This window comes from Perognathus longimembris, chromosome 14 (assembly GCF_023159225.1).
Source record: "Perognathus longimembris pacificus isolate PPM17 chromosome 14, ASM2315922v1, whole genome shotgun sequence".
Taxonomy (NCBI): Eukaryota; Metazoa; Chordata; class Mammalia; order Rodentia; family Heteromyidae; genus Perognathus; species Perognathus longimembris.
The window spans coordinates 1,827,891-1,840,787 of record NC_063174.1 but is presented as its reverse complement, the minus strand read 5'-3'; the positions used below and the strand labels follow the sequence as shown (position 1 = coordinate 1,840,787).

At 57.3% G+C, this 12,897-nt stretch overlaps 1 protein-coding gene across 1 annotated transcript; it reads left to right on the top strand.

The window, feature by feature from the left end:
* Positions 1-7,482: 7,482 nt before the first annotated feature.
* LOC125363504 (cathepsin G-like) lies at positions 7,483-9,623 on the top strand. The gene is made up of 5 exons (XM_048362779.1): positions 7,483-7,537; positions 7,945-8,092; positions 8,522-8,657; positions 9,046-9,300; positions 9,448-9,623. The coding sequence occupies exons 1-5, from the start codon at positions 7,483-7,485 to the stop codon at positions 9,601-9,603; spliced, it is 750 nt and encodes a 249-aa protein (XP_048218736.1). The 3' UTR covers positions 9,604-9,623.
* The last annotated feature ends 3,274 nt before the right edge of the window (positions 9,624-12,897 follow it).

Below are 12,897 nucleotides of genomic sequence, written 5' to 3'. Positions count from 1 at the left end.
GGCCCAGAACCCCGATGGCCCTGAGCCCCCGAGCCCCCGAAGGTCCCCGAGCCCCCAAGGCCCTGAGGCCCCGAGGCCCTGAGCCCCCAAGGCCCTGAGCCCCGGAGGCCCTGAGCCCGATGGCCCCTGAGCCCCCCCGAGGTCCCGAGCCCCCGAGGCTCCGAGCCCCGGAGGCCCCCAGCCCCCCAAGGCCCTGAGCCCCCGAGGCCCTGAGCCCCGGAGGCCCTGAGCCCGATGGCCCTGAGCCCCCGAGCCCCGAAGGCCCCGAGCCCCCGAGGCCCTGAGCCCGATGGCCTTCTTTCAGTATCCTTGGGAAGCAGAAGGGGTGGAGTTTTACTTTGCTGAATGAAAACGTCCACCACGTGTGACAGGAAAGAAAGGGCGGGGAGGCCAGGGCCCGGTTCCACGCTGCCAGGACGGGGCTTCCCGGCAGGGCCATCGGGTCTGGGGAGAGGAGGCCCGGCCCGGCGCTGGCCTCGCCCCCGGAGCTCGCCCGCCCGGAGCCCCCGCGGGAGCGGCGGTGGTGCCGGGCAGCAGGAGCCGGGCGAGCCGGGGCCGGCAGCCCCGCGGCCCGCACCCCGGAAAGGCCGCGCGGCTTCCGTCGGTCGAGGCCTCCCACCTCGGGGACCGGACCCGGCCCGCAGCGCCCCGCGCCCCGCGCCCCGCCCAGGGGCGCAGCCGGGAGCCCCGGCACAGCAGGGCGCCCACGGGGCTCCTTCCGGCCCCCTCGACTGTTCCTCGCTCCAGCCCGCACCAGCCAGGGCCGCTCTCCCCCCCCCCCCCCCGCGCCCTGCGCCCTCCCCCCCCCCCTTGCGCCCCTGCGCCCTCCCCCCCTGCGCCCTGCGCCCTCCCCATCCCACCACCGTGGCGCCCGGCCCCGCCCCCTCCCCATCCCACCGTCCTGGCGCCCGGCCCCGCCCCCTCCCCATCCCGCCGTCCTGGTGCTCGGCCCCGCCCCTCCCGGCCCCGCCCCCTCCCCATCCCACCGTCCTGGCGCCCGGCCCCGCCCCCTCCCGGCCCCGCCCCCTCCCCATCCCACCGTCCTGGCGCCCGGCCCCCGCCCCCTCCCCATCCCACCGTCCTGGCGCCCGGCCCCCGCCCCCTCCCCATCTCACCGTCCTGGCGCCCGGCCCCGCCCCCTCCCCATCCCGCCGTCCTGGCGCCCGGCCCCGCCCCTTCCTCATCCCGCCCCCTCCCCATCCCACCGTCCTGGCGCCCGGCCCGCCCCCTCCCCATCCCACCGTCCTGGCGCCCGGCCCCCGCCCCCTCCCATCTCACCGTCCTGGCGCCCCGGCCCCCGCCCCTCCCCATCCCGCCGTCCTGGTGCTCGGCCCCGCCCCCTCCAGGCCCCGCCCCCGACCGACCCCGCCCCCTCAGGCCCCCGCCCCCTCCCCAACCCGCCGTCCTGGCGCCCGGCCCCGCCCCCGCCAGGCCCCGCCCCCGCCCGGCCCCGCCCCCGCCCCATCCCGCCGTCCTGGCGCCCCTCAGGAAGCCGGCGTGAAAGTGGCCTTTCCCGGGCCTGACCCTCTGCCCCAAGGCAGAGTGGAGGGGGCGATGGGGACGCCCAGGTGGAAACGGATGGACGTCCGGGGTCAATGCGACTGCTCTCCCGGCTCCTCCGGACGGCTCCGGCCGCAGCCCCGGGCTGCCCGCTCTGAGTTCTGCTTCCGCTGTTGGCCCAGAGCCCTGCCTTCTCTCCAGGCGCCATGCCGTCGTGCCTCCTCAGTTGTTTTTTTTGTATTCGTTTGCTTTCCGGTGGACGCACGGGGGGATTACACGTAGGGGAGGCCGGCACTGGGCGCGGGGCCTCTCGTGCGGTGTCTGCGGTTCCCTCCCCCCTCCGCCCACCGTGTCCAGTGAGCCCCCCCCCCCTGCCCTTTGCCCTTTCTCCCTCCAGCTCTGTACCCCCCCAACCCTTCTGAAGACCTGCACTTGAATACACCACACATCAGGTAAAGAAGACTCGACGACCAAAACCTAAAAATTAAAACAGGAAAAAGTGGCCCTTGTTTCCATAGCTCAGAGTAATATTTCCCGTGGCAACCCCGATTATGTCTTTTATTAGAAGCTCCTCTCTTCTTCTCTTCGTCCATCTCACTGGTGGTCTGTCCGTTTTATTAATTTTTTCCAAAAAAAACAACCCTGCTTTTTGTTTCACTGATTTCATGTAGTTTTTTAAGTTTCTACTTCATTGATTTCTGCCCTAATCTTTGCTATCTTTCTCCATCTATTGGCTTGGGGTTGGTTTCTTGCTGTTTTTCGTAGCCGTTTTATCTTTTGGAGCTGTTTCCCTTGTCTTTATGTGCGCGCTGAGAGCTGTAAGCTCTGCTGTCGGTATTGCTTTTGCTGTATCTCAGAGGTTCTGTTGTGAAGTGTTTTCACTGAACTTTCTGATTTCCTCCTTCATTTCTTCTGTGACCCAGATGTTATTCAGTAGTTTGCTATTCAGCCTCCAAGTGTTTGGGTGTTTTCTGTGGCACGTTTTGTTGTTAAGGACTGGTTTGTTTGGACTGTGGTCAGATCGGGTGCAAGGAGTTATCTCAGCCCTCTTATATTTGCTCAGCTTCTTTGTGTGTACTATGAGATGATCAATTTTGGGAAACGTTCCATCAGCTGATAAGAATATGAATTGGTTGTCGTTGGGTAGAATACTCCGTAGATATCTCTTAAGTCCATTTGAGTTATGGTCTCCTTTAATTCAGAGGCCTCTTTGCTTTACCCTTTGGTTGGTTGACGTGCCTTTCGGTGAGAGCAGAGTATTAAAAATCTCCTACTATTATTGTGTTAGGATCTATCATGTTCTGTAAGTCCCAAAGTATTCATTTAATGTATTTAGGTGCTCCACTGTGTGGTGCATAAATATGTGATCTTCTCTTCATGAATCATTCCCTTCGTTAATATGTCATGACCTTCCTCGTCTCTTCGTACTGTTTTTAATGAAGTCTGTATTTTATCAGATACAGTATGGCTACTCTTGTCTTCTTGCAGGATGCGTTTGCATGAAAGATCTCTGTTCTTCCTTTCACTCAGAACTTGTTTTTATCTTTGACTGTGAGATGGGTTTTTTGGAGACAACAAATGGATGGATCTTATTTTTTTTATTCAATCTGCTGCTCTGCTTCTTTTGATTGGGAAATTGAGTCCGTTGTTGCTTCCGGTTAGTATGGGGAGATGTGTCGTGTTTCCCGCCCATTTCTTTGTTCCTACATGTTGCTCTTTCCTCTTGCTGTGCTTAGTAAACTAGTCTTCTAGTGATTTTTTGTCTAATGTGTTTCCTTAACTTTGCTTTTTTTTTTTCAGATTGTAAGCTTCCATTTAGTATTCTTTGTAATTCTGGCTTAGTGTTCGTGCATTCCTTCAGTTTTTCTTTGTCATGGAAGGTTTGGTTTCACCATCAATGTAAGTGATAACTTCGCTGGGAACACCAGTTTGGGTTAGCAGTTGTTGATCATCCCGGGCTTGGATTATACCATTCCAGCTCTCCTTGCATTGAGAGTTTGTGTGAAGAACTCTGCAGTGATTCTGATCTTTCCCTTGTAATATAGCTCCTCTTTTGATTTTGTTGCATTTAAAAGTAATAAAAATAATAGACTTAAAAACCAAGGAATCACTTTTAAATGCAGCAAAATCAAAGGAGGAGCTATATTACAAGGGAAAGATCAGATATCAATGCAAAAAAGCTAAGGGACTGGCCCCAAGTTCAAGCCACAGTACTGGTACATGTGCACACATGAACACACACACACACACACACACACACACACACACACACGACAACACAGGGGCCAGTTCTAGTAAAAACGATCTGACTCCCGAAGACAGTGGGCTGGGAACACAATGCCGCAAGCAAGCTTTCTCGCGGCACCGACCATGACTAACCACAGCAGCTCAGCAGTAAAGACTTCCCAAGGAGTTTCCAGAATGTTCTGGGAGGAGTGACAGGAAGGCAGCTGTTAGGATCTGGAGGTCTCGGTAGACCTTTCCTCTCCCACAAAGCTGGGAGAAGATCTGATCCATCTGCTACAACACTGCCTGCCCTGAGGATTCGCATCATCACGGTTTCCAGAACCCCTGGCCGAGGCAGGAAGCACCCTGTCAATGTCCCAACAACCCCAGGGGAGGGCAAACACAACTGTGTAACTGACGGAAATGTAATCCAACAGTCAAAATAGATGCAACCAGTGCTACGTGGCATTGTGAAATGTATCACTGTCTTATTCAGTTATTACAACTTTTATTGCCCACTCTATGAGTTGTCTTTGTTTCTTTCGATGTTAGTGTATCCAATTTGTCAGTAGCTTTCCTCATGATAAATACTTTACATATGGCATGTAAAATCTCTACATAACATAAAGGGGTGGTGTGTGTGTGTGTGTGTGTGTGTGTGTGTGTGTGTGCGCGCCCGCACCAAATACTGGGGCTTGAGCTCCAGGCCTTATACTCTCACTTGACACCTTCACTTAAGGCTGGCACTCTGCCACACGAGCCACAGCTCCACTTCCGGCTTTCTATTAGTTAACTGAAGAATCTCATCGACTTTTCTGCCTGACCTGGCTTTGAACTGTGATCCTCAGAATTCAGCCTCCTGAACAGCTAGGATTACAGGCATGAGCCACTGGCATCCAGACTGAAAAATATTTTGTTAATGATAAAAGGGAATTTTAGGGAGGGACACTAATAGCTCACTCTATACTCAAGAGGCTAAGATCTGAGTTTGAAGCCAGCCAAGGCAGAAAAGTCTGTAAGACTCTTACCTTCAATTAATTCCGCCCCCCCCAAAAAAAAGCTAGAAGCAGAGCTGTGGCCAAGAGGGAAGGCACTAACCTTGAGCACAAAAGCTCAGGGTGCAACACCTAGGCCCTGAGGTCAAGCCACAGGGCCATATATTGGCCCATAATATTCCTTTCCATATTGTCTCCATTGGTACCATCAAGGTTCTCTAAGAAAAAAATCATATAGCAATATTTGGATGTCTCCTATAGTCTCTATGTGGTTATCAAAACAAAAGTTCAAATCTGTTGGTGGTGGTGGTGGTATGGGGCTTGAACTCAGGGCCTCAGAACTTCCTTTGATGGTGTTGGGAAGATGGCCTAGTGGCAAGGTGCTGGCCTCATATACATGAAGCCCTGGGTTCGATCCCCCAGCACCACATATATAGAAAACAGCCAGAAGTGCGCTGTGGCTCAAGTGGCAGAGTGCTAGCCTTGAGCAAAGAGAAGCCAGGGACAGTGCTCAGGCCCTGAGTCCAAGCCCCAGGACTGACAAAAAAAAAAAAAAAAAGAACTTCCTTTGAGCTTTTTTACTCAAGGCTAGTGAAAAAGCCAGCTACCACTTTGAGCCACAGTGCCACTTCTGGCTTTCTGGTGGTTAACGGGAGATAAAAGTCTCACGGACAGTCCTGCATGGCCTGGCTTTGAACCGCGATCCTCAGATCTCAGCCTCCTGAGTAGCCAGGATTGCAGGTGTGAGCATTGGTGCCTGGCTCAGAAGTTGACGTCGTATGCATTCGTAGCTTCTCTCAAAACAAGAGAAGCTTCTTATCTTCACTTTCGTTATCCCTCCCATTGATCCTAGGAGCCCCTCAAATTGCTTACAGTGTCTAGAGAGTTCATTCAGCTTTTTTTTAAGCTGCTTTTAGTGGGAAGGTTGGCACAAATCCTGGGTCACTGTGAGTCAGGTGTCGTACGCGCATCTTTATTTACAGCACTGGGTGCCTGACTTTCCTCCTCTTTTCTTCACGTGGGCACGCTATTTTTCTATCCTTTTCTTTTATTTTTAAGTTAATGTGGTTTTGGCTGTTTGTTTTGTGCCAGTCCTGGGCTTAAACTCAGGGCTTGAGTTCTTTGTTCAAAGCTAGCACTCCACCAGTCGAGCCGCGTACCTGCCTGTAGCCTTTTTTGAGTAGGCTTATTGGAGAGCACAGAGCTAAACGAATGTTTTTACATAAAGTCATCACAAATTCTCAGACATTAACAACATTGTTACCCTACCTTCTCTTTTTCTTCACATTCCTTTTAGCTATAAAGAGAAATATTAGCCACGCGCAACGGCTCACGCCTGTCATCCTCGCTGCTCAGGAGGCTGAGATCTGAGGATCACAGTTCAAAACCAGCCCAGGCAAGAAAGCTGTGAAACTCTTATCTCCAATTAACCGCCAAAAAGCCAGAAGGGAAGGTATGGCTCAGTGGTAGAGCACTAGCTTTTGAACCAAAAAAAAACAAAGCTGAGGACAGCACCCCAGCCCAGAGTTCAAGCTCCAGGTCTGGAGGGGGAGGGGGGAGGGAAAGAGAGAAAAGAGGGGTTGAGTTGTGTGTAGCTCTAAAAATAAGGGAAAACTCTCTTTATAGGTGAAGAGAGAATCCTTGGCTTTCATAACATTTCCAAGTGGGCCTGTCGTCCTGCACAAAAGATCCAAATTGTGCTCATCTTCAATTTCACTTTTTATATAGCCACAATACAACATGAGGATGGGCTCCCGGGCGGACACGGAATCTCCTAGACATTGTTAAGCGTGTTCGATGACCTTCTACGCGGTGGCAGTGATGTCCCCCAACGCTGAGTGCCCTCCTTTTGAAGGCCTTGTCCTTGCGGTCCGGGATGAGAACTAGGTTGTTTCTTGTGCCATCAATGAAACAGAGTCTCAACAAAGCTGGGCTCCCGGTTTTATCTGTTTGTGAGGAACGTGCACAAAGTCTTTCCCCTGGTGCAGGGACCATCAAGTGGAAATCTTCAAGTTGTCACCATTTTCAAGAGCCGACTCAACGAACCTGCGAAAGTAACTATTCGCGTCGGCGTCTCGTTCGCCCCTCTCCTTTCTCCTGCTCGGGAGGGTGCCACTCGATCCACCCCAACAGCTTCGAAAGAGGAAAGACGGGGCGAGCGGACGCGCCTCAAGCCTCAAGGCGAGGCAGCCAGCAGCGGCATCTCTCTTCTGCCCTCTCATCCCGTTCCCAACCACACTCGCCGTCTTTTATTTCTCCTTTCCTGACTAAATACTTATGAAAAAGCAACCAAGACATTTGCATCCGTTCGGAGAAGCCCTGACATTCCAAGGACCAGAGCTCGAGTCCTAGAGGGACGTCGCGGAGGACGTGAGATGGACAGCCGCCAGCTTTCCTGTTCTATTGAGGGGGCCAGGAATGTCGGTGCATCGAAGCTCCTGGGACTCATCGCTCCAAGGCCCCTCCTGGTACCTTAGGTTCTCATTTCCACTGAGCACTGACTCCTCTGCAGCTGGGGCGGGGGGGAGAAGATGGCACCGTCGTCTCCAGATCGCTGACGGTTAGTGGACAAACCCCCTGGGCGGTCTTCGATGATGAAACCTATCACGGGAGCAGGAGAATGGGACTGGGACTTCTCCTTCTCCCACCCTCTTCCTCCCTCTTCCTTCCTCTGGGGCGAGGCGGGGGGGGGGCGGGGGGGGATAAAAGTCTGGCAGGAACCGGCACAGACAGCAACTGACTGGACACCATTTCAAGGAGGATGCCGCCTCTCCTGCTGCTGTTGGCCTTGATCCTACCTCCCGGGGCGGACGCAGGTGCGTGACCGACCCCCCCCCCCAAAGGTCTGAGCCCGCCCCATCTGCTCTGCGGTGGGGGGTGTCTCATTTGGCACAGCCTGATTCTATACCATCAAGCAAGTCACTTGAGCTCACATGTCTTCTGTTCCTACGGTGTGGAAGGAGAATGCTGCAAACACCGCCCTGGAGCTTGTCAGGGTCAAAGCCGCGAGTGTGCGTTGAGGTTTAGGGGTTGGCCCCGGCACCTCCTAAAGTACTGTCCGTCGAGGGGCTCTGGGGACTCACTGTGCATCAAAACTCAGGATTAACTAAGGATGCAGCGATAATGGGGGGGCACAGGAACCCCTAGAGCAGGTCCCCCCCGGCAGAGCGTCGTCCCCAGCACCCGAGCGAGGACCCGAGCCCACGCGGATCCCCCGTTGCAGGGGAGATCATCGGGGGCCGGGAGGCCAGGCCGCACTCGCACCCCTACATGGCCCTGCTCCTCATCCAGCACGCGGGGGGCCTGAGTGCGTGCGGGGGGTTCCTGGTGCGGGAGGACTTCGTGATGACCGCAGCTCACTGCTGGGGAAGGTGAGGCGCTCCGGGAGGCCGGCGCGGGGAGACGGAAGGGGGACGGGGCGGGGGGGGGAGGACGGGGGGCGGGGGGTGCCCAGGCCAGAGCACACGGAGAGGGGAGGACGCGGTCGATCGTGAAGCACGGGGGACAGGGAGGCGCACGGGAAAGCAGCGGCTCAGACCGTGTTCCGCTCCTCGGAGACACGCGGCCTCGAGGCCCCCACTGCGCCCCACATCCTCAGCGCGGGGCTACCGAGGCGCAAAGGGCAGAACTGAGCCCCGAGGGGCTCCAGGGCCTCCCACCCACCTCCACCCACAGCCTCCCACCCCTCCCCCACCCCCTCCCACCCACCACCTCCCCCCACCGCCTCCCACCCACCCCTCCCCCCGCCCCCTGGCCCTCCAGCCGCCCACAGCCGCCCCCGGCCCCCTGGTCCTCTGCAGTTCCATCAACGTCACCCTGGGGGCCCACAACATCCAGAGGCCGGAAAGGACCCAGCAGCACCTGGCCGTGCGCAGAGCCCTGCGCCACCCCGACTACGACCCGCAGGGCGTCCGCAACGACATCATGCTGCTGCAGGTGCCGCCCGCGCCCCCGGGGGCCACTGGGGAGGGGGCGGGCCAGGGGGGCACGGGGGGGGGGGGTGAGTGCTGAGTGCTGGGCTCCCCCCCCCGCCCGGGTGGGGTCACTGGGGGGCGTGGACCAGGGGGGCGCCCGGGGGGGGGTGAGTGCTGAGTGCTGGGCTCCCCCCCCGCCCGGGTGGGGTCACTGGGGGGCGTGGACCAGGGGGGCGCCGGGGGGGGGGGTGAGTGCTGAGTGCTGGGCTCCCCCCCGCCCGGGTGGGGTCACTGGGGGGCATGGACCAGGGGGGCGCCCGGGGGGGGGTGAGTGCTGAGTGCTGGGCTCCCCCCCGCCCGGGTGGGGTCACCCCCGCTGACCGGCAGCGTCCTCCCGGCTCCCCCCACAGCTGCGCGGCCGGGCCCTGCGCGGCGCGGCCGTGAGCCCCGTGGCTCTGCCTGGGCCCGGCCGGCGGCTGCGTCCCGGCACCGCGTGCACCGTGGCCGGCTGGGGCCAGGTGGGCCCGAACCGGAGGAGCAGCGTGCTCCGGGAGGTGACGCTGAGCGTGCAGCCGGACCGCGCGTGCCAGGGCCGCTTCCGCACCTACAGCGGCCGCACGCAGATCTGCGTGGGGGACCCGGGGCAGGGCAAGAACGCCTTCAGGGTAAGGGCCTGCCGTCCGCCCCCCCGAAGCCCCCCCCACCTCCCATCCCCCCCAGGCCGGCATCGGGAGACGCTGAGAGCCGGGGGGCAGGGCAGCGGGGGCAGGGAGGCCGAGCTCAGGGTCCTCCCGCCCCTCTGCCCCCCGCAGGGCGACTCGGGCGGCCCCCTGGTGTGCGACAGCGCGGCCCAGGGCATCGTCTCCTACGGAAGGCAGAACGGGGCCCCCCCGGCCGTCTTCACCAGGATCTCACACTACCTGCCCTGGGTCAAGAGAACAATGAGACGCTTCACACCGCAGGGTTAGAGTGAGATCCCCCCCCCGGCCACCCCCCCACCCCCCCACCACCACCTGCCCCGTGACTGACTTTCTCTGGGGCCCCGACCAGCCCCAAGGGCTCGGCAGAGAGCCTGCGTCGACGTCCCCTCTCCAGTGTAACGATCCGCTCATTAAACGTCACCCGGCACTCGGGCCGTCTGAACCGTCACAAAATGCCGCCCTGCGGGGGGCTCGGCAGCAGCGGGCGTTTGCTCTCCACGCCCGAGCGCGCGCTGGAGAAGCGCATGGTCCAGGCGCCGGCAGAGCCCAGTTTGGTGAGGGTCTGCTTCCCGACTCACAGAGGGCGGCCTCCCGTTCCGTCGAGGAAGTTCTCTGGCGTGTCTCCTCCGCGGGGCTCTGCCCTCGGGGCTAGTCGCTTCTGAGAGCCCCTCTCCAAACACCCACACACGCGTCCTGGAGAAACGCAGTGCGTAGCGATCGTGCTCCGGCCGTGCCGGGGCTGAGTTGAGCCCCCCCGGGAAAAGGCCACGTCTTTGCCCAGACGAGTGAGAACCCCAACACCCATGGTCTAGGGAACGCGCTGCGCTTCTCCCCTCCGCTAAGCCGCGCGCCCCCCTCGCCGCGGCAGGGCTTCCTCTGAAGAGCGGGTGGAGGCAGTGCGTTACCTGGAGAAGGCCAGCGGCAGCTCGCCGCGCACCGAAGGCGTCGCCCAGGCTTCTCGGCTATATTCTTGCTTTATGGGCACCCTTTCGAGCACAGCACGGTTACGGGACGCACCTAAAGCATTTCTGCGTTCCGCTTTCTGTCCTCAGAGGACGGAGGCAATCACACATCTGTTTCAGAGAAAACCACACAAGAGCAGCCAAACGTCCCTCTTGGCACAGAGGCTGAGCTCCGACACAGATGTCGTGTCTTGGGTCAGGGAGAGGAGGAGTTAGCCGGTGACAGCTGTCAGCAGAAGGCGAGCCCTGATCAGCTCAAAATGTCCCAGTCACACAAAGGATAGTCATCACCCCCCAACACGGGCTGTCCCTCTCAAAGATGCAAGAAATCCGCTGGGAAAATGGTGGCAGTGCTATCAGGTCCACGTGACAGGATGTACTTAAGGAGAACCAATTGCTTGGGGTGGATGCGTCTGTGGCGGGAGAAGGGAGGGAAGTCAAATTATGAGAGAACCAAGAGAAGCCATCTAAAATGTCAGGCTGAGTGTATTCTAACCTGAAACCTACTTTCCACGATGATAGTTCTATAGATGCATACAATGTACCTTGACAAATTTCAGGTCCCTAATTATGCAAGTGAAACCTCTTTGTAGAACTAATCACTCCTGTAATCCTAGCCTCTTAGGAGGCCAGCCTAGGCAGAGAAGTTTCCTTTCTGATGGTGGAAGAGCTGGTTATAGTGTCCCTGCTATCCTAGCTACACGAGAAGCTTCATGTAGCCAATTGTGTCCAATCATGCTCCTGGACAGGAAGCAAGGCTCTATCTGGTCAAATGAGCAGCGAATATCAGGTCTGGAAACGTGGCTCCGTGGTAAGAGGACCAGCCTAGCAAATAAAAGACCCGAGTTCAAACCCCAGTACCACACCTGGAGAAGGAAAGGGGGAGGAAAACTGTGCTAACGGCTCACACCTGTAATCCCGGTGACTCAGGAGGCCGAGACCTAAGAATCACAGTCCCAAGCCAGCCCCGTCAGTCCAATCCTCAAGACGCTCATCTTCAAGTAACAGCAAAAAAAAATGCCAGAACTGGAGCTATGAGTCAAGCGGTAGAGTGACAGCCTTGAGTGAGAGAGACCATGGGGTCCCGAGTTCAAGAGCCAGGACTGGTATAAAAGTAGGGGAGGGGGAAGGAAGTGATGGCATTCATTTTGCAGTGTCGTCTTTGGCCTTTTAAATTAAAAGTGAAGTAATATATGTTTAAAGCATTGTGTTACGGAGAAGCCACACTTTAGGAGGTCAAATTGGGAGTCTTCATGACAATGCCAGAGGACCAGATTCTCGGGGCGTGAGGAGCAAGGAAGACGGCCATGAGTAAGACACGTGGCAGGGCTCTCTCTCCTCTGCCTCTGCTTCCGTGCGCTCAGCGGCGTCCGCCCGAGGGTGCTCTCGAAGCGTCAGGGTTCAGAACAACAACAACGTCAGACCTGAGACAATGCCCACGTCACGGAGGACACATCACAAGAGCAGCCAGGCAGCCCTCGCTGCACGGGGCGAAGCCCAGACACGGGCGTCGGGCCCTGGGTCACAGCGGAGGAGTCACGACAGCTGGGTGTGGTCCCCGGGGACGAGGACCGGAGGGTCACAGAGCAGCGCCCGATGTTAACAGGTCCTCGGAAACCCTGGGAGACTGGGGGGGGGGGGGGGGCGGGGAATCGTGTGTGGGGTTAGACTGAGCCCCAAAAAGTGTCCCAATAACTTTAAGGACAGCTATCTACCACAAAAACGTGACTTGCTATCAAGGATGCGATCAGCTGCGGAAATCGTGAAATGACTCGTGAGTCCTTGTGATAAGGCAGGGCACACTTCAACGATAAGCAACTGCTTCGTGGTGACATCAAAATCTATCATCTTTGGGGTTTTTTAATGCTTGAAATTTTTCGTAAGTTTCATTTTAACATACCTGTGACCTAGCATGTCAATCTAATGTTAATTAATTAGTCATTCCAACATTGCAGACTGTTGTGATTATATTTCACACATGGGGAACAAGAGCATTCAGAGAAATTAGTAAATGTGATAGGTCAGTCATATCACCTAGAGAAAAAGCTCAGGCTTGGGCAGAAAATGAGAAGGAGAACATTCTTGATTATTCCAGGTTTACTGTGATGACTCATCCGACAGACGCAAAACCCAGGGTGATTGTTTGGCACTGTTGGCTCGCGCTAGGTCATCCAAACTGCTCAGGAGGCTGAGATCTGAGGATCGAGTTCGAAGGCTACCAGTGCGGGAAAGTCTGTGAGACTCTTCTCTCCAATTCACCACCAAGATGCTGGAAGTGGGGCACAGCTCTAGCTTTGATGGGGGGGGGGGCGGGGAACAGGCCCTGAGTTTAATCCCCAGGACTAGCACCAATTAATTAATTCAGTGCGCTGGGTCCAACTTTCTGTAAGATTCCGGAACACTTCCTACGTCTCTATTAAATTACTTTAACCCAGAAAATGATACGCGAAACTGCCAGGCCGACTAGATTCAAAACAGCGGCGTGTTTCCATGGCGAGCTCGAGCGCACGGGTGGGAAGCCAAGCGCGGAGCCGGGTTCGCCCACGCCGCGGCCGTCGAGCCCTGGCGGCTTGCTGCCCGTGGCTTCCGTGCTCAGGAC

What these genes read in the sequence shown, in the direction of transcription:
- LOC125363504 (XM_048362779.1), top strand. Translation starts at nt 7,483, where the DNA reads ATGCCGCCTCTCCTGCTGCTGTTGGCCTTGATCCTACCTCCCGGGGCG. An exon ending in ACCTCCCGGGGCGGACGCAG is followed by an intron (nt 7,538 to 7,944) that starts GTGCGTGACCGA and finishes CCCCCGTTGCAG; the next exon opens with GGGAGATCATCGGGGGCCGG. An exon ending in ACGACATCATGCTGCTGCAG is followed by an intron (nt 8,658 to 9,045) that starts GTGCCGCCCGCG and finishes CTCCCCCCACAG; the next exon opens with CTGCGCGGCCGGGCCCTGCG.